Source organism: Antechinus flavipes, chromosome 3, assembly GCF_016432865.1.
Source record: "Antechinus flavipes isolate AdamAnt ecotype Samford, QLD, Australia chromosome 3, AdamAnt_v2, whole genome shotgun sequence".
NCBI classification, from domain to species: domain Eukaryota; kingdom Metazoa; phylum Chordata; class Mammalia; order Dasyuromorphia; family Dasyuridae; genus Antechinus; species Antechinus flavipes.
In genome coordinates this window covers 562,059,283-562,080,517 of record NC_067400.1, presented here as the reverse complement: position 1 = coordinate 562,080,517, position 21,235 = coordinate 562,059,283, and the positions used below count along the sequence as shown (strand labels likewise).

Here is a 21,235-nt window from a genome sequence, read left to right as displayed (position 1 = left end):
TTTTTTCCCAATTCATATGATCACAGGATTCAGAGCTGGAAGAGATCCTAGAGATCATCTGTTCTAACTCTTTTATTTTATGGAGGGGGTACCAAGTTTAGGATACTTCCTATGTTCTAGGGCTGCAATACTGCAATAACTCTGACACTTATTCTCCATTATAAAGAGTAGAAAGTAGGGGCTCTGTAACCTGTGCCCTTCTTTACCCAAACCCAGGGTTTGGAAGGGGACAGAAGAAAAGACAGTAGAGTTCCCCGGAAACAGCTGTGAAGGTAGAAAACCTCAGTTCACACTCTGCTTGTGTCACTTATTAATAAAAATATTCATGATAATAGCTAGCACTTATATTTTTCACAAAGTGCTCCACCAATATCTCATTTTACCCTCCCAATAACCCTGAGAGGTAGGTGCTATTATTATCCCCCTTTTATAGATGAGGAATTTGAGACAGATGAAAGTTAAGTGAATCACCAAAATCACATAGCTACTATCTGAGGGTCTGATAGATATAGATATGTGTGTGATCTTGAGCAATTCTGTTAACCTCCTGAGCCTGTTTCTCAACTGCCTAACTAGATGGCCTCTGAAGAAACCCTTCCAGTTTTAGAGCTAAATCTGTAATCCTATAATACCAGGGATACAGTGGGTCTGGAAAGCTCTTTACCCTCAAGGTTCTGTTTCAAGTCTTCTCTGAGATGTAGCTATAGAAAAAGTTAAAGACCTGCTTCTCACCTTGGGGTCTGGGGACTTATTTCAGGTGAACATCAACAATGCAGCCATGTGGCCCAGAGCCTGGAACCTTCTGGGAATTTTTCTGTTCTTCCAGTTCTCTAACGGCAAGTAGTTTGGGGATTTGGTGGAAGGGGGACAGTGTCATGACTATTGTCTATGAGCTAGGATGGAAACCTATTATGCTAATTATCTAAAGAAAAAAGTCAGCAGAGTTCTCAAAGATTTTAAGAACACAGACAAACCTGACCTGAAAAGAAACAAGTATTTATTAAATAGCTATGTGCCAGGTTCAAAGGAAGGTAAAAAAAAAAAACAGCCCCAGCTGTCAAGGAGCTTACAGTCTAATGAAGGAAGACAACTTGCAAACAATTCTTATGGGAGAAATATCTCTTCTCTGGGTTTGTGTAGTAGATAGTTACTGCTAAAATATATTTACAGAAATTATAGAAATAGAAAAACCCTAGATTTTATTATTATGCTCAAGCATAGGTTCAGATCTCAGAGAAAATCTATACAATCATTAGAATTCTACCAATCGGGGCAGCTAGTTGATGTAGTGGATAGAGCACTAGCCCTGAAGTCAGGAGGACCTGAGTTCAAATCTGGCCTCAGACACTTAACACTTCCTAGCTGTATGACCCTGGGCAAATCACTTAAACCCCAATTGCCTCAGTGAAAGGAAGGAAGGAAGGAAGGAAGGAAGGAAGGAAGGAAGGAAGGAAGGAAGGAAGGAAGGAAGGAAGGAAGGAAGGAAGGAAGGAAGGAAGGAAGGAAGGAAGGAAGGAAGGAAGGAAGAAAAGAAGAAAAAAGAGAGAAAGAAAGAAACCCAACCAATGTCATACCATTCCCAGAGAGATCAAATAATTTGATCAAGGTCACATCATTAATAATTTTCAGAGTCAGGATTAGAATATAGGTCCTCTGAACCCCAATGGAATGCTCTATCACAAAAGAGACAACACCCTCATTGCTCTGCTATTGACTTGTCCTTTTCCCCATCTTTTAGGTCTTCAAGACTGTGGAGACATCCAAGTGTCGGCTTCTGTCATCCACCTGGGTGCCTCTGTCACAGCTTCTTGTACCATCAATCCTAACTGCATGATACCAGCTGGCACAGCCACAAGAATTGTGTGGAAGCTGGACTGGGAGAAGTTGCCTGACAGTTGGCAACATCAGAGGGAAGATGGAATTCTGCAATCCAACATTACCCTTCCCCACTTCAACCATACCCGCGCCATGCTCTCCTGTTGCCTGCTTTGGAAAGAGACTCTTCAGATCGTAGAACAGGCAGAGCTGAAGGCTGGCTGTGAGTCCCTCCCATTCTACTAAGAATCCTGCCTTCATCACCCCTTGCTAAGATAGGGAGAAAGAGTTAAACACAGGACCAGGGTTTTCAGTATGGGGAGGATTTGGTGGAGACGTGAGTTCTCCAAAGTCTTGATAACTAGTTCTTGTTCCCCTTCTGAGTATATGTCCTTTCTGTTGAGGTAATCTAAACATAGGGAAAGGGACCATATTGGTAGGACTGGTTGTCATGAACAATTAGGTCTAGTTCCCATGTCCCTACCTTCAAAACTGGAGTAAGACCATGAGAAAGACAATATCTTAGAATCATATAAATTAAGACCTGAAAAACACTTTGGAGAGCTCCTTTCTAAATCTCAGTTTACAGAAAAGTGAACTAGAGAAACCACTCCAGAGCTTAACTGAATTTCTCACTGTCACACAGTAATAAGTGGCCCAGTTGGGATTCATTAGATAAATATCTCCTGAGTCTCCATCCAGTCTTCTCTACTGTAGGACCTCAGGTTTTATCAGCCCTCACCCTCTGGCCTTCATGGATCTCAAGGGCAGTCCTGTAGGGAAGTCTTGAATGGTATGAGCTCTGAACCTAATAGATGGAGAAGAGGAATTATGAGAGTCAGGATTGGGTCCCCTGTCTAAATTCCTTTTCAACATCCCTGTCCTTCTCATACTCTTTTTTCACCACTGTTTTACCCCAGATCCCCCTCAGCCACCCAGCAACCTCTCCTGTGTCATGAACCACACAGCCCAGGTTCTCACCTGTGAGTGGAAATCTGGTCCCAGCACATATCTGCCCACCAACTTCACTCTGAAGAGCTACAAGTAAGTGAATCTGTGAAAGGAATATCAGCCTTGAGTTCCTAATCCTCATCCCACTGATCGCAGGGACATATATAAGAACTACAGAGAAAATGATATAAGAGATAATAGAGGGTCACAGTGACCTAGAGTGAGGAGGACCAGCCCCCAAATAGAATTTGTAGCAAATCTGGCCACAGTCAGAAACTAGGGAAATGAAAACATTGTAGTTGGAGCCTTGGAAGTATGGGAAAGAGTTTTTTTCTCTAAATCTTCTCTCAGTGATTCCACTGAAAACATATTTCATGGCCAAGGACACAGAGAAGTTAAGTGGCAAGAGATAAGTGAATGTGAGAGGGTCTCAGTGAAACAGGTAAAGGTTCATTGAGATGGATAAAACTTAGATGAGAGGCTGGATGAAGGGATAGAGTTTTGGAAAGGGATGTGTAGACAACTAGCTCCAACATAAACTCCTCTTATTAAGTTCCAGGAGCAATGATAACTGCAAGTTTAGGAAAGAACCCATCCAAGACTGTGTCTCCAAAGATGGTGAGAGCCAGTGCTCCATCCCCCGAAACCGGCTTCTCTTGTACCAGAAGGTAGACATTTGGGTGAAGGCAGAGAATGTGCTCGGAGAAGCTGAGTCTTCCCACTTGTGTATCAACCCCATAGAAGTGGGTGAGTAATATGGACAAAAGGAGTCCATCTAGCTGGGCTCAAAAACAGAAGCAGGAACATGAAGACACAGAAACAAAAAACAGAGAAACAGAGATTCAATCAGAAATTAAAAGATGGTGACAGGTGATGAAATTTTATATATTTGTTAAGCACCTATCTGGAGTTCCACACAGCACGCTGATACAAGTGTTAGTGATAAAACATAAGCATGGATATTGTCACATGCCACGCCATGAAAACATTAGAGAGGTACAACATAGAGAGGTACTATGAAGTCTGAGGAGGAATTGCTTTTGAGGTTTGGTATCAAGGAAAGCTTCCTGGAGCAGTTGCATTTGAGTTGGTCTTGGAAGGGTAGGTAGAAAGTGAACCTGAAAAGTGAAAGGAGGAAGGGATTTCAGGGAATGATAATGAGCAGAGAAAAGGGTTCAGGAAAATGCATAAGATACATACCGACTATTGGTTTCTGAAGAAAAGGAAAAAAAGGAAGCAAGCAAGCATTTATCAAGTGTCTATTGTATATTTATAACTTAATTTAAATTAGATAATGTATAATTATTCTTCTAATTGATCCCCACAACAACCCTGAGAAGTTAATGCTATTATTATCCCTATTTTAAAATTGTGGAAACTGAGGCAGAGAGAAGTGAAACAATTTGCCTGAGACCATACAACTAGGAAGTTGCTGAAGCCAGATTCCAACTCAGATCTCTCTGGCTCTAGGCGTAGTGCTCTAGGTATCTTACTACCTAGATGCCTTCTGGCAAGAACAAAGAAATAGATGATCAAGCAGGAATCACAAAGGCAGGATCACAAGAGTAGAGAAACACGAAGAGGGGGGTAATAACTGATTTCTTTGTTACAGTAAAACTAGACCCCCCAATACTCCAAGCTGCTAAGATCAGCCCCGACCCAGACTCCTCCCTTCGCCAGCCTGGATGCCTCCGGCTAAAGTGGAAGAAGGCCAGGATGAGCAATCATATGGAGCAAATGTGTGAGCTTCAGTACCAGCGTCCTGGGGAGCTGACCTGGGTCCTGGTAAGGTTATCACTCCCTGCTCAGAGCCGTGCACTCTGTGCTTAAGGGAGAAAGCCTGCATCCCCTTCAGGGAACCCTCCCTCAATGTCTTCATGGAACCTGGAACCCTTGTCCTGTCTCTGAGACCCCTAATGAAGTTCTCATCCTCACTTGAACACTCACCTTGTCGCATTTAGAGTCCTTGCTCCTCTGTACTCAGCATCCGTCCCCACCTTGATCCTTTGCTTTCCCCTCCTCCATTGAGCCCCTATCCTCACCTAATGCCTTCTTCCTTTATGACCCTATCCATCCTGGTTCTCTAAGCACTCAGATTCCTCCTCCTTTATGGGGCCGGATGCAGGGCTCAGGGTTTGCTTGACATAGTTTCTGACCACTTTCCCACAGGTGTCACCCTTCTTAACTTCAAGTACTCAACATGAGGGAGATAAAGATCTCTGTGGTCTCCTCTCGGCCACTCGCTATGTCCTGCAACTGCGGTGTATCCGTTGGCCCATGGGTGGTCACTGGAGTGACTGGAGCCGCAGCCTGGATCTCACTACCAAGGAGAGGCGTAAGTGGCCAAAGATGTTGATGGAAACCGTTAGTGGAGACTACTTCTGGTATTCTCTCACCTCCTCCCATTCCCCTTAATCAGCCATGACTCGATTCTATTTCCCAGGTCCCAGGGTCAGATTTGATGTGTGGTGGAGGCGACGAGTACAGAAACTAAACCATACAATGATGGACATCCAACTTTTCTGGAAGGTAACTCTCTTCACCAGAAGTGATTCTCTCCAGTCCCTTCTCTAGGAAGTTTGCTCCCTTTCTAAGCCTAGAGAAGTAGCACCAAGAAGTTGGGAATATGTGAGAGATAGACAGGCTCAATGCTACATAGGTTCTAGGTGGAATATTTGTGTCCTCCTTATAGATAATGCCAGTCATTCAATAAGTATGTATTGCTAACTAAACACACAGTATATAAAGACTCTTAGAGACTATACAGTCCAACTCTATTACTTTATAAAGATGCAAATCCATAGAATGGAGAAAGAAATCTTTCCAGAGCATCTTGGCTAAGCAATGGGCAAAAATAGAACTAGAGTGATGACTCCTGGTTCAAATGTTCTTTATGCTCCTTATTACTTTCATTCCTCTCACTATCATTTTCCTCAATCATATATTTCAGAAATAGAGGGCAAAGTTGGGGAATAGGAGAGATCCTGGTCATGAAAACCTTAGTCTATTCCCAGCTTAAGACTCTTAGTTTCTGTGATATAGGGAATCCCATTCAGCTTACCACAAAGGGAATAATCTGCCTCTGGAAGTGATGAACTATCCATCACTGAAGAGAAGGCTGGAAATTGTCAGGAAGGTTGAAGAGAGGATGTATGCTTTGGAGGGAGAAGTGTAATAGTAATAGTTGATATTTATAGCATTATAATAATTTATTAGCTACCATTTCTACAGTGCTTCAGGTTTGCAAAGCATTTTACAAATATGACTTCATTTCCTCCTTATAACAATCCTGGGAGATGGGTTATTCTTACAGATGAGGAAACTGAGGATCAAGCCAGAAAGTGTCTGAGGTCAAGTTTGAACACAGAATCTCCTGTCTCCTCACTGCTCAACTTCAATTTTACAATATGCCTTATGGCCATTATCTTATATTTGGACTCAAAAATTCCTCTTCAAAAGTTCAAGATGAAAAGAACTGAACAGATAACATTTTGTCCAAAAAAAGATAAATTAAGAGGGCAATATGGCAACCAAAAAAAAAAAAAGCTAAACTCAAGTTTAGGGACATGAAAAGAATAGAGTCTAGGGCTAAGAAGTGATAGTACCATAGCACTCTGCCCTGATCAGACTACATCTGGATAACTATTCATTTCTGCGCAACTTCTTTTAAAACAGAAAAAAATAACAAAATAACAGTGTGTCCAGAAAAAGGTTACCAAGGGGATGAATAGCCTCATTGTCATACCCTATAAAAATCAGTTGAAGCAACTAGAAATACCAATCTTGGAGAAGAGGAGAATTAGGAAGGATGCTAGCAATCTTCAAATATTTTAAGGATTTCCATGTGGAAGAGGATGTTACAGTTAGTCCCAGAAGACAGAATCAAAAGCTTTGGGTCTAAGTTCAAAGAAACAATTTTAGGTTTGATGTTGGGGGAAAATGTTCGCACATAAGGTGGAATGGGCCAATTAAAGAATAATGATAACAATAATAATAATACCTAGTATTTATATAGCATTTACTAAGTGCCAGGCACTGTACCAAGCTTTTTATAATTGTTATCTCATTTGATTCCAATCCCTCCCCAATAAACCTGGTAGGTATTATTATCCCCATTTTACAGATATGGAAACCAAGGCAAGCAGAGGTTAAGTGACATAGCTATTAAATATTGAGGCTAGATTTGAATTCTGGTCTTCCTGATTTTAGGCTCAGGATTCTATCACTGTACTACTTAGATGTCTAGAAGTAGTGGAGCCCCCTTTCTTGGAAGTTCTTAAGCCACAACTAGATGAATGAACACTTGTCTGTTATGTTGCCAAGGAGATTTCTGGTCAGATATAAGTTGTTCTATGTTGCCTCTGAAATACATTCTAATTCTGAAACACTGCTTTCTTCTGAGCCTTCTAATAACTATGGATTTTTTTACTGGCATTATCATCCCCATTTTACAAATAAGAAAAACCAAGGCTCAGAAAAATTTGGTAATTTGCCTAGAATACAATCTAATGTCTAAGGCAGAATTTAAACCCAAGACTCTCCTGACTCCAAGTGCAAAAGCCTTTCTACCACCTCCCACTGCCTCTAGGTTTGGACTAAATGCCCTCTGAGGTCCAGGTGTCATATTCTGGGATTCCTTGACAAGACCATACCCTCTTGTGTGTCTCTGCAGCCAGTGCTCACAGAGGAAAATGACAACAGAGTCCAAGGCTACCTGGTCTTCCCAAGTCCTCTAAGACAAGATGGGGAGTCCCAGCCCCTCTGCAACACCACAGAGCTGAGCTGTGCCTTCCAGCTGCCAGAGAGAGACAAAGAAGTCATCCTCACCGCCTACAACATAGCTGGAGAATCTTCCCCTACCATCGTCACTTTCTGGGAATCCCAAGGTAAGGATAAGACTTCTCCTGACTTGTTGGAAGAGAGAGCAGACATACTGTTAGAGCTTCAGGACCACAGCACCTCCTTCCCCCAGGTCTGCCGAGATGAGGAGAATGTATAAGTCTCTTCCTAGAGCCTGGGGTTAGCTAAAGCCAAATCCAGGTGAGGCTGAAGGTCTGGGATTAAGCATTAGTTACTGCATTTATTGAGGGTGGAGTGGGGATGGGGAGGATAGGTGCCCCAGGACACGTACCTGGTATTCTCAGGCTGTCTCCTTCCAGAGATCTCCCATGTAGACCCCACAAGCACTTCTGGACCAACATCCAGAACCAGGATTCTTTCCTCTCCACAAAGTAGGTTCCATACCATATCCACCTCTCTAGGTACCTCTCTGTCCAGCATCCACACTTCCGCCCCAGATGCTCACAGCCTCTGGGTAGGATGGGATCACCCTCCAGGGCAGCCCCTCCCCAAGGCTTATGTGATAGAATGGTGCCTGGCTCCAGCCCACCAAGAGGATGACTGTAACGGCAACTGGAAGATCGAGTCCAACGGGAGCAGCACTGGGACCCTGCTGGACGGTGAGGGCTCAGAGCCTAGCAGGGAACTGGGGTTCTCTTTACTGATGATAGATCCCTTAAAAATATACATATGGGTTCCTCCCACTTCATTATCCCATCCATTCTCCTGCTTCAAGGCAAAGCAGCTCTTGTCCCAATCTATATGGGGGAGGGGGAGAAGGGGGGGAAGTTTAGTGCTAGACTTTGAATAAGAAAGCCCCTGACACTTAGTAGTTGTGCAACCCTGGACAAGTCACTCAACTGTTCTCAATCTCAGTTTCCCTGACTGTAAATTAAGCACAATAATAGCATCTACTTCCCAGGGTGTCATGAGTATAAAATAATTTTTGTAAAGAACTTTGCAATCCTTAAAACACTATATAAATGTTAGTTATTATTGTGGTGGCTGTTCTTTTCCTATGGGGAATAAGAATCTCTAGGTTTTCTCAGATTATATTGTTCTTCCATTTCCCACATTCAGAGATAGAAAGTTCTTCCTGATATGCTTCCTCAACTCGCCTACTATAGCTGTATCCCAACAGTCCCTACCCTCATTTGTGTACTTCTCCCTTAGCTGGTGTCAATGATTGCAGAGAGAAAATACAGTGGGCTACAGTGGGTAGCCCCTTCCTCTTCCCAAGACTTAGCCCTCACTGCTCTTTCTTTGCAGAGAACATCATGCCCTTCCAGCTGTACAAGATCACTGTGTCCCCCCTGTACGACGGTACCAGAGGGCATCCCCAGCACATCTATGCTTACTCCCGAGAAAAGGGTTTGCCAACAACTTTCTCTCATTGCCAAACTCTTACCCCACTCGCTTCTTCATGCTCTGGACACATCTGTCCCATCCCACCCCATTCCATCCCTACCCATTAGCCCAGAGAACACTAGCGTGAGTGCCCAATTAGGCAATTCCCCTGCTTTGATTTCAGGCATTAGGCTTGTAAAAATCCAGCAGAGAAATTAGGTAGGTAGTCAAGGGTCATTAGTCCTAAAATGAGTTTCCCTTCTCTCCCCTTGGCATTTCCCTGTGTCATCCCCCTGTGGAAGGGGGAATAGAGGAAACAGAAGGATATAAAAAGAAAGCTGGAGCAAGAGACAGCAGTACTCAGAGACAAGGCCACAATGACCTCAAGGATTCTCCCTTATCTGAATCTGTGCCCCATTCTAACACACATGAGTGACAACCAGCTGCCAGGGCCTGGGAACAGGCATTGAGCCTCCTTCTCCATCTTTCCCCCAATCCTATCCCAGGAGCCAGACTTTCCTGGCGAGGAGGTGATCAAAATCCATCCAGCCTCCATAGTCCTCCTTCTCATTCCACAGCTCTATTCCATGCCCCAAAGCTGAAGCTGAAGCATATTGGAAGGACCTGGGCAGAACTGGAATGGGAGCCTGGGACCCCAGAGCTGGGAAAAAGCCCCATCACCCAATACACTGTCTTCTGGACCAATACTCAGGATAAGGGATTCTGTGAGTGCTGCCCCTGCCTCTCTCTGACCCCTACCCCCAAGGCATGTAAGGCCCAAGGAACATATGCTAAGTATTCTTTTAGGGAGATCCCTGACATCCCCATCTCACACTCCAGATCTCCCACACCCAATACATTATCCTTTGATCTATTCCCAAATTAAGGGATTTTACCTGTTCTCTGCTGATTCAATTTTCCCAACTAGCTAGTGAGCTAGTTTGAATAATGGGCTTAAGCCACTGCCACTTCCTTCTCTCAGAACCCTGGACAGGGACCTCTGATATTCTCAGGCTATCTCCTTCCAGGGGTCTCCCATACAAGACCACACGTGTCCTTCTCAACCACTTCTGGACTAATGTCCAGAACCAGGATTCTTTAAGTACTATTCCCTGATCCCCCTACCCACCCACTCAGAAAATGTTTTCTCAGATTCCAGGCTCAGGGATTAGAGTCTTAGAAGTCAAAAGCCAGATGTGGGGAACCAGCCCTCAGGGTACTAACCCAGGTACTCTGTCTTTCTCATTTGTCTTCACTACCATTTTATAGCTGTCATCTTAAATGCCTCGTCTCGAAGATGCATCCTCCGTGGCCTAGAACCCAGCACCATGTACCATGTCCATCTCATGGCTTCCAACCGAGCCGGAGGCATTAACAGCACAGACCTCACAGTGGTGACCATAGCCCTCGGTAAACACACTCTCCATGGGGATGGCCAGAGCCAACCAGCTGACAACCAACAATCCATGAGTCAGGTGCTCACCGTGGGTCAACCACGGTGTGAGATGCAGGGAATACAAGTCCCAAAGAAAGGGGTGATCCCTATATACAAGGAGTTCACATTCCAATGGCATAGGCTCATATGTCCTGCTAGGACCAAATCCCTGTCCTAAGAACATATCCAGAGGAAAGATACATCTTATCCTAAGAAAAATTCTGGTCTGATAAAGGGAAATATGGCCCTACCTCCAGGAAGATCTAGTCCAAGAGGGAAAGTCATGGGACCCCATTTGGGGATTTAGAAATGCTTCTGTGCTCAGGGATCTGATCTTTTCTTTTTTGGTGCTAATCCTTCCCCACAGAGGAGAAAGATATCAACGTGCTCTTGATCCTGATCAGCTTCTTCTCTGTGTTGGTGTTCTGTGTTATTATTACACTTGTCTGCCTCCATAAGAACCACAAGTGAGTTGAGGACCTGGGGCCAGTGGGATGGAAGAGAGGAGGACATAGCTCAGTGGTTCAAGACGTAACTCACCAGCCTCAGGATCTGTCATCGTAACCCTTGTCTCCTTCTTTCCATCCATTGTCCTCCAACTGGGCAATTCTTTCTCACATCTAACTTAAATTCCTCCTAAGCCTATTTCCTCCCCTAAAATAAAGTCATGAGAGCCAGGAAACATGTACCTTAGAGAGGAGACTTTGGAAACCAATGATTCTCATCTCTTCATTTTAGAATTGAGAGATTTTCTCTGACTTCAGATCGAAGGCTTTTCTCAGTATATTGAAGTGAAGAAAGACAGCCTACAAAGTCTATAGTGGGACTTCAGGGTCTTAGTAAACAAGATTCAGTTGCTCTCAATCTTCTTTCCTCTAAGTCCAAGGATTCTCCTTTCCCTAGACCTTGAAACAAAGTTTAAACTTTCAGAGGACAAAGAGAGAGTCCCCTACCAAAAAGAAATCACAGGAACACAGGATAAATTAGGAGAGGGGAATCCTTGATACTGGAGCAGGGTATCCACAATGTCTGTGCTCACTTCAACTTTTCCAGGATGAAGAATCAATTCTGGCCAAATGTTCCAGACCCAGCCCACAGCAGTCTGGGCCAGTGGATCCCCACAATCCTTCATGGGGTAAGATATAGGCTGGAGGGAGGGCTTAGATTGGAACAAGGGCACTGGGAGCCTAAGAGAGAAAACAGGCTGGGGGAGAGATGGACACATATTCCCATGACCCAATTATAACTCCCTCTCCTCCCTGTGTGCCTTCTCCTCTCATAAAGTAAGTAGTCCCCTCCCAATTAACACTGGGCAACCAAAACCCACATTTGGCACCCTAGAGAAGCAATGCTCTGGGTATCCCCCTCCAATCACTTTAATACTCCCATCCTTCCCAGGAGACCATTCATCTGTCAAGCCTGAGGGACCCTGCCATGCCCCCTGTCTCCAAGATCATAGTCCTGAAGGAGGAGGAGAAGAAGTTGCCAGCACAAACAATGGGGACAGATGAAGAAGTCAAGAACCTCCCCCACCTGGTCCAGGCTTACATTCTCCAAGGGGATCCCTTCCTGCCAGAGCCTCAGCTCAGCTCCAATGATCCCATCCAATATGGGAAGGTGATGGGACACCAAGGGTACCAGCGTCAGCACAGATCACCTGCTGGACTCTACCTGCGCTCGGATTCCACACAGCCCCTTCTGGCTGACCTCACCCCAAGTCCCAAACTCTATGAGAACATGTGGTTCCAGAAAAGTCCCCCTGGGTCTAGAGTTCCCAGCTCTCACAGCTTCCCAGAAGAAGACAGTGATGATTCCACCTTCCTTTCCTACTGCCCACAGGGACCACTCCTCGATTTTCCCCTTATGCAAGGTCTGAAGATTGAAGGAGCTGAAGGACTGGGTGGCATTTAGAATCTCTTATGGACTCCCATCTCAACCTTCTTCCATGCTGTAGGATGTACAGGGCAGAAAGCATCCCAGTTTCCCATTGTTCTCAAAACTATACAGGAAATTTTGGTTGCCCTAATGGGGAAGATAGCTCAGGACTTCTCCAGCTGAGTATAGTGAGAGTCTTTTCTGCACAGTGGGGGAACTGGGGAAGAATCACTAAAAGTACCTAGAACCCAGCCATTTCCAAAATGATTGCCCTATCCTCCAGCTCCTCCCCTTGTCCAAAAAGATATTCTTTGCCCCAGAGTGGTCTGGCCCTAGCTGTTCTACCTACAGATTTCCCCATTTGCATCATGTCTGTTCTGCAGGTTCATATCCTGACAAGAAATAACTGTGTATATTTCCTAAAATCAAAGAATATTGCCCTTATCCCTTTTTGTACCTGCCATATGTTTGCCAAATGGACAATATTTTAAACTGATTCTTTCAGATTCTAAGGTGTGTCTGGACTCTCTGTCCTTGCTGTCATCCTCAAGGGTGAAGGGGAAAGATGAACAGGGGAGGGCAGGAAAGAATAAGCATTATTGATGAACAAGTCTTATGTAAGAAGTGTGACATGATATTATAGAAAGAGTGGTGAAAATAAAAGATCTCAATTCCTTCCAAATCTGCCACTAACTCATTAGGTGACTTTAACCAAATCAATTTTCTTTTTCTAAACTTCATAAGAGCCACATTTGGAACTGAAAGGGCCCTCAGAAAGGACCCCAAAGGTTACATAGGTAATAAGTAACAATGAGAATTCTAATCCAAATCTTTTCCTTCTGATTCCAAATTCCTCAATTTTGTCCTTACACCATTTGTTTCTTTCGATCTTTTCCTCTGGAAAATGAAGGAACTGAATTAAATCAGGGATTCTTAATCTTTTTATTGTGTCACAGACCTCTCTGGCAGTATGGTAAACTTCTAAGAATAACAGTTTTAAAATAATTGAAGGAAATGCTCAGTTTCAGATATAGATTAATGAAAACAAATATGTAATCTTTGGTTCACCCAAGCTCATGGACTGCCTAAAATCCCCTTGGGCATGCATGAATGCCACATGGTCTCTGGACTAGCCAATCTTTAAAATATGTTCCATCTCAAATGCACCATGAGTATATGGGCACTCAACCTAGATCCAGGCAATCTGAGTTCCCATCTCATTTCTTTTATTTACTTTTAGTATGGCCTTGCAGACAAGCTGAGTTCCCATCTCAACTCTTTTATTTACTTTCTATATAGTCTTGCACAAGTCTCTTTCTCTGAACCTTAGTTTACCCATTTGTAAAATGGAATAAATAATACTCAGCGCTGCTAATAAGGTGTTAGAAATCTTACCATACTGTAGAAATGGAAGCCATTTATTTTATTATTATTATAACAAGATCCCATATTTAGAGCTGAAAGTTTCCTTGGAGACCACTTAAAGAGGGAGAATCCCTTCATGAGGGACCTAAGTCCAGAAGAATAAAGTAATTTGCTTTGGACCACACAAGTGAGGATTCGAACACAAATGATCTAACTTCCAAAAGTGCTAATCATTCAGTGCCTACAAGCTCTGTGCAGAATGACCCCTAAAAGGAAACAGACTTGTAAAATATGGCCCTCAAGAGCTTCTATAAACATTCATGAAGTGTTCACATATGAAACAATAAACAGTCCAATCCTGAAATGTGAATGAATGCTACATTCCATGGCCCAGGGTGATAGAGGAATTAAGACATGATAAATTGGGGCTCTGGTTTTTCTAGAAGACATATCACTTGAATTGTACCTCAAAGATTGAGTGCAATTTGGAGAGGTATCCAGAATCATGAATCAGAATCAGAATCCAGAAATCATCTAGTCCAGGGGTCCTCAAACTATGCCCAGGGGCCAGATGCTGCAGCTGAGGACCATTATCCCCCTCACCCAGGGCTATGAAGTTTCTTTATTTAAAGGCCCACAAAACAAAGTTTTTGTTTTTACTATAGTCCAGCCCTCCAACAGTCTGAGGGACAGTGAACTGGCCCCCTATTTTAAAAGTTTGAGGACCCCTGATTCTAGTCCAACAATCCACAACTCTTATTTCATAAAAGGTAAAACTGAGATCTAAAAAGATCTACATGGCTAGTGACAAAAAAGGGCCAGAATTTAGAGCTTGGTCTTATATATCATGCTGTCCTGGATGGCATTTGGAAGCAGCATTATGTGCAAGCACTGTCCCAATGGATTTAATTATTAACTAATACCAGAATGATTAGACTTAAGAATATGGGCCCTGAAAAGAATAATTTCCCCTGGCTTCTGTCCAAATGACTCCTTAATCACCAGTTCCAGCCCCAATCTCGTTCCTAAATTCTAACCTCAGGATATAATAGAATAAAGAATATTAGATCTGGGATAAGGAGATACATATTCAAATCTGTCATTCAATCAGTAAGTATTTATTAAATAAATGCCTTCTATGTTCTAGATCCTGTGCTAAGTGCTGGGGATCCTCCTCTTTCCTTTCTCCTCCTCCTCCCCCCAAAAAGATTTTTAAAAAGTACTTGCCCTCAAGGAGCTTACAATATGATGGAATCTAAGAACCCAGGATGAGTCACTGAATTTCAGATTCCACAACTGCAAAATGAGGTAGTTGTATCAGGGCATCTCCAACACCCTTCAAGCTCTGAATTTATGATCTCATTACCTCTAGCTATAAATCCAATCCAACCCTCTCCTGGGTCTCTCCACTCAGCTCCCAAAGGGGATGTCCCCCATCCATATCTGCCTCTTGTCTAACTGTTCTATTTCTATTGCCGCCCCTGGGTCTCTACCCACTATGTTTGATTCAATACATTTAGAGTCCATTCCCTATTTCTATAATGCATTCCTTCCTCAATCCCTATCTATCTATCTTTCTCTTCCTTCAAGACTCACTAAGGTCCATCTCCTCTATAAAGCCAGGTGAATCTTCCCAAGTGAAAGTTTTCCAGATTTTTCTAGAGACCTGGGAAAAGCTAAGAGGGAGGGTGAAAGGAAATAAGTGGTAAGTTCTTCTCCGCAAACTTTTCCTAACATACCTAAAAATGCATCACATTGAATCCTGACATGGAAATATACTTTTGCCAGGTCCAATTTGTCATAGGGAGACAGACGGGGAGGTCTTTGGACATTGGAGATGGGTAGAGCGTCAGAAGCATATTTCTTGGAGCATTCCATGTGAGCAGCTGTCCACAAGGAAAAGAGAAGTTCTCAGACCCATGTGGGGAGCCCCAAGATCCACATAAGGTAACCACCAGACATCCACAAGGGCACTGAAATGGCAGCCTGTACCAAATGGCCACTGTCCAGTTCCAGCTCAGATTTCCAGTGTGGAATAAGGAGACCCCCATACAGGCAAGGCAATGACTTTCCCTAGAAAGGAAGCCCTGGTTGATGTACAGAAAAGGTATCAAGTTTGGAAGCCAGCAGCTGCAGATAAAATTGTTCATATATCAGGTGCAAAGCAGAATCTCCAGTATCTAGCATAGCGTGCAGAACAAAAACCAACCAAAGTAGAACCTACAATTCTGCCATTCCGAACCAAGAGAGTGTTCCAATTGATAATCAGTGTGGAATCCTACAGCATTTACTCTCACTCAGAACCAAACCCAGGTCAGGAACTCTAAGAGTTTAGACTAGCAGGGAAACAATCAGACTTTGCCCTGGATCAGACCCCTTTGGGAACTTTAATAGCTTGCAGGTCCCCAGACTGTTCCTGAGATTCGGGAATAACACTCTACTCAAAATCTCAAGAAAACTGTAAAAGAATCAAACCAGCTCTTCCCTCCTAAAGTGCCACAAAGTCCAGTCCTAACATCAAGCCTGAAGTGACAAAGTTGCCTAGAAGAATAAGCAAACAATAAAAGAATCCCATCACAATGAGAATGTGATAAAGAGCTACTACATTGACATTCAAGACACAAACATAAGAGAATGACTCCAAAACATCTATAAGCAAAGCCTCAGAGGAAAACACAGATTGGTCACAAACTCAACTATAATTCCTAAAAGGGATAAAGCAAGAATCTAAAAAATTATTTTTTAAATATTTGTATAAATAGAATAATAAGCACTTGAGGGAAAATTGGAACAGAAAGGAAAGCTATGGAAGAAAAAATAGGAAAGAGAATGAAGAATTTGTCACAAGTGGTATAAAACCTTGCCCAAGCAACAAACTCTTCTGTTTGAAATGAAAATTTAGATGGACCAAACAAAGGCCATAACTCCATGAGGTAACAAGAAATACTGAGAACAAAATTGAAAGACTGAAAGAAATTTTTAAGAAAATGTAAAGTACATTATAGGAAAAATAACTGACCTGGAAATCAAGGAAGAAATGAAGAATTATTGGACTATCTGAATGTCGTGACCAAAAGAAAGAAAAAGAAAATAACCTAGACATCCTATTTAAAGAATCTTAAAAGAAAACAAACCAGATTTCTTAGAACCAAAAGTTGATGTGGGGACAGTAAGGAAGAAGGAGGAAGGGAGAGGTAGAATAACCAACTAGTCATTTCCTAAAAGAACCTCTCAAACGAAAATTCCCAGAAACATCATAACCAAAATCCAGAGTTTCCAGGTCAAAGGAAAAATACTGCAAACAGCCAGAAAAAAAGAATTCAAGTACCCAAGGAGTCACAGTCACAATCACATGTGATTTAGTAGCCTTTATAAAGGAGCAAAGAATTGTTAATATAATATTTCATAAAGCAGAGTATATGGGTTTATAGATAAGAAAATTTACCCAGAAAAACTGAGTATAATTCAAGAAGAGGATGGGGAGAGAGGAGAGAAGTGCAAGGGAAAATAGACCTTTAATGAAATAACAAATATTCTATACAGAGGCTGTATAGAAACTTTGAAGTACAAACAGAGGAGTGAAGAGAAAGGTAAATGTAAATGAACAATGAAAAAAGACCAAACAAGAGTAAACTGACTACATTCAAATATGGGAAGATGATACACCTGTCCCTTCTGATCCCTATCATCAGGAGGGTTCATAGAAAAAGCCCCATTAGACAAAGTCTGAAAGTGATTCTGTCTTAATAATCTTAAGCAAAGAATGAAAAGATAGGGAAGAGAAAGACACGGGGTGGGGGGAAGATTAGGGAAAATTATTTCATATAATTAGGATGCAAAAGCAGACATTTTTCCAAACAAGGTGGAGATAGTGACTAAAACTTGAATCTCGCTCTCATCTGAATTAGTCAAAAGAAGAAATATACACACACAAAGCTGGGTACAGAAATATATTCTGTTCAACAATGATATAGGAGGTAAAGAGGAGAAGAAAGAAGAGGGAATTAGAAAAAAAAAGAAATTAGTCCTAAGCAAAACAAATTCTAAGAATGTACAAAAATACTTTTAGTTATTTTTGATGTGACAAAGAATCAGAATCCAAAAGGGTATCCATAAATTGGATAATGGGTGAATAAATGTGGTAGAATATTACTGTACTGAATTCCTATCAGCAAAATTATCAACCATGATTTTGCAGGACTAATGATGAAACATGCTACCCACCTCCTGAGAGATAAGCGAAAGACTCAATACAGAATGAAATAAATATGTTCTAGGATATTGCTATTGCTTGTCTTGATTGGCTGTACAAAGTTTTTAAATGGGCTAGGATAAGGGGAAAGTTATATTGGGAAGGTGAGGAAAGCACATTTTGAGTGATTAATGCAAAAAAGAAAATTCTAAAAACAAAAATTCTGATCAACACAATGACCAATCACAATTCCTGAGGACTTATGATGATACATTTTGCCTATCTCCTGACAGAGAGGTAATAGACTCCAAGTACAGATAGTGACATTTTTTAAGAGATGGTAAATGAAAAATTTTATTTACCTTGATTATACATGACTGAAACAGGAAATAAATAGAGGCAGAGATAGAGATTACTTTGTATGGCTATGGTACTATACCTTTTATACGAGATCATTTTATTTGTGAAAAGAAACAGAAAAGGAATATTTTGCATGAAACAGAAAAAAGCAATTTGAAAAAATAAAGAAATATTAAAGAAATGAGGGAAAACAGCCCCTCACATGAATACACATGGAGGATCTAATTAAAAGCAGCTCAAAGCCAAAAGCACTAATGGTAAAGGTGGCTGCTGCAGTTCCCAGCAGCTAATTTGAATACCATTGCTTTCAGGATTTTGTAGTTTATTGTTGGGAAATCATCTCAATGAACAGTTTGGGGACTACGGGACATTGTGTAATAACTATATAAGCTAGAGATGAGTTGCTTCACACCATTAGTGCTGGTTTGAAGCAGAAGAGTTTATGGAGATCAACAGACAAGACAGGACAGAGCAGGACAGGATAGAACAAGCTGAAGACAGAAGAAAACAATTAATCCCTCTTTCCTGCCTCATTCAAAGGGTGAAGATCTCAATTCATCCTGAGCATGAACTAAACTAATGAAAGAACTTTTCTTCCCCTGTCCTCTTTCTTTTATCCCAGCTCTAAGATATGAATCTAGGAGTTTTGTTTCTGTTCTTAGTTACTTATTCTCCTAAGGTGCTACAGGAGACAGGCAATCTCCACTTGCAGGCCAGATGGTATAGCTAGCCAGCCAACCCAAACACAGAAACCCCAAGGAGCCTAGAATGAATCCTAAGAGATATACTGTAACCTATTCAACATGTAAAGGACTGCTTGCCATCAGGGGGAGGGGGTGGAGGGAGGGAAGGAGGGGAAAAATCGGAACAGAAGCGAATGCAAGGGATAATGCTGTAAAAAAATTACCCTGGCATGGGTTCTGTCAATAAAAAGTTATTTAAAAATTAAAAAATAAAAAATAAAAAGAAATGAATCCTAAGAGGGATTTTGAACTTGGAACTGGAACTGTCCTCTATGAGAACCCAATTTAGCAGGGCACCTAATCCCCTTTACCTCCCTAGAAATTGAGGGAGTGCAAAGTAGAAGGAGGGTTCATGTACCCATCCATCCCCACTCATCCCCTTGTGCCAGAGGACTAAATTTGTATGTCTGTAATTATATCTCTTAAAGTAAATATTTCTGTGTAAAAGCTAAATTTTAAAAATACACCCATATAAGAAAGGATATGTGGAGGTAGAGAGCAACTAAAATGAAAGTTGAAACAACTTAGCCTGAACTGACCCCCCTCTCTAAGATGAAAGTGAAGGAGACAGGCTTTGCTTCTGGGAGCTGACTAGAAGAAAACCGTTGCTGGGAGCTGATTAAAGAAAGCAAAGTCCACTGATGTTTGAAGAGCTGGCTGGGTTCATATGCCTTAAATATATCATCTATAGTTTGAGAACTGACAAACCAGGCAGTCTTTGCAGCTGCTCTGAGAGCTAATTTGATTGGATGAGAGCTCTGCTGTTGGGAGATGATTGAAGGAAAGCAGAAGCCTCTGTGGTTTGAAAAGCTGGCTGAACCTGTGTGCAAATGGAGAGCAGGGAAACTCTTAAGATCAGGAGTCCTTGATCATTTTTTTATGTCATGGACCCCTTTACTAGTCTGGTGAAGGCTATGGAACTCTTTTCAAAATGCTGTTTTGTTTTTTATCCATAACTGAAAGAAATGCTAAATTTCATTGAGAAGTTACTAAAACTAAAAATGTCGGTTTTTTTGCCATTCAAGTTCAAAAGAAATCTAACCACTAATCTTTTGGGAATCTTTTAACCAGATGTCAAAAACACCTGCCTTATAGACTTAATTATATTATTCTCTACTACTCCCTCTAGGGCAGGTAAGTGGCTCAGAGGATAGAGTATCTGAGTCTAGAGTCAGGAAGACAATTCAAATCTAGCTTCAAACACTTACTTACTAGCTGTATGATCCTGGACAAGTCACTTAATCCTATATGCCTCAGTTTCCTCACCTGTAATATGAGCTAGAGAAGGAAATAGCAAACCACTCCAGTATCTTTGCCACAGAATGCCCAAAAAGGGGCCACAAAAAGTCAGATGCAACTCAATAGCAACAACTACCATCTCTGGATGAAGAGAGAAATACTTCCATAACTCTAAAGATTTCAGGTTGAAGAGAATTACTTTGTCATTAAAAGAATATTACTCTACTAGTTTTTGTTTTTTAGATTTAATGAAGCTTTACTCATAAGAAGGAAACAAAGAAGTGCTTTGTCCAGAAGGAGAATGGAAAGGTCCAACAGAGGAATGATCCCATCCAGCCAGAGACTCATGGCACGGAATATTCCCTAAGGCACATCAAGACCTGCAGTTCAGTTACAAGTTTCTTGGGCATCTGAATTTCCCTACCGCTATGTCTCACTCCTATATTATGCCAACTTTCTTTTGTGTGTGTGTGTGTGTGTGTGTGTGTGTGTGTGTGTATTTAAGGTCTAGAATTTCTTTTTGTTAATTAAAGCTTTTTATTTTCAAAACATGCGTGTATATGTTCATCAGAGAAATGAATGGCTATATAATGTATAGTGCATGTATGTAATGGAATATTACTGTGCTTTATGAAATAATGAATGTTGAATGCAGAGGAACATGAGAAAGACATATATATTAACCATTCCACACAAGGAGAAGTAAGCAGTGTAATGCCGGAGAAACTGAGCAAGATATTAAGTGGAGAGATTTACTGGGACCAAATGGATCCATGTTTGGTCCCAGCGCTGAATGAGACTATCGTCTCAAAGAATCCAGCCAAGAATGTGGGATACAAGATTTTTTAATAGGGCAACAAGAACAATGACATAATGGAGGAGGTACCTTGATGGGGATGACCTAATGGGGGGAGGCACCTAGGATGACATAATGGGAGGTACTGGAGAGAGTCCTAATATTCTAATGATGTCTAAATGGATAATTTATCCCATCAAACATTAAGAGGGAATAAGTATGGCCTAAGTTTAAGACAGCGGTTCTCAAACTTTTGTTTTCAGTATCTTTATCCTATT

General features: G+C 41.8%; 1 protein-coding gene across 1 annotated transcript; it reads left to right on the top strand.

Moving 5' to 3' along the window:
* The first annotated feature begins 586 nt into the window (after positions 1–586).
* CSF3R (colony stimulating factor 3 receptor) lies at positions 587–12,774 on the top strand. Its single transcript, XM_051987710.1, has 14 exons — positions 587–2,038; positions 2,736–2,859; positions 3,320–3,513; positions 4,379–4,551; positions 4,936–5,101; positions 5,210–5,295; positions 7,439–7,652; positions 8,028–8,225; positions 8,875–8,976; positions 9,531–9,677; positions 10,222–10,362; positions 10,755–10,854; positions 11,441–11,522; positions 11,786–12,774. Exons 1-14 carry the CDS (start codon positions 1,669–1,671, stop codon positions 12,296–12,298), a joined length of 2,610 nt encoding a protein of 869 aa, XP_051843670.1. The 5' UTR covers positions 587–1,668; the 3' UTR covers positions 12,299–12,774.
* The last annotated feature ends 8,461 nt before the right edge of the window (positions 12,775–21,235 follow it).

What these genes read in the sequence shown, in the direction of transcription:
- CSF3R (XM_051987710.1), top strand. Translation starts at nt 1,669, where the DNA reads ATGCTCTATCACAAAAGAGACAACACCCTCATTGCTCTGCTATTGACT. An exon ending in GGGAGCTGACCTGGGTCCTG is followed by an intron (nt 4,552 to 4,935) that starts GTAAGGTTATCA and finishes ACTTTCCCACAG; the next exon opens with GTGTCACCCTTCTTAACTTC. An exon ending in CACTTTCTGGGAATCCCAAG is followed by an intron (nt 7,653 to 8,027) that starts GTAAGGATAAGA and finishes CCACCTCTCTAG; the next exon opens with GTACCTCTCTGTCCAGCATC.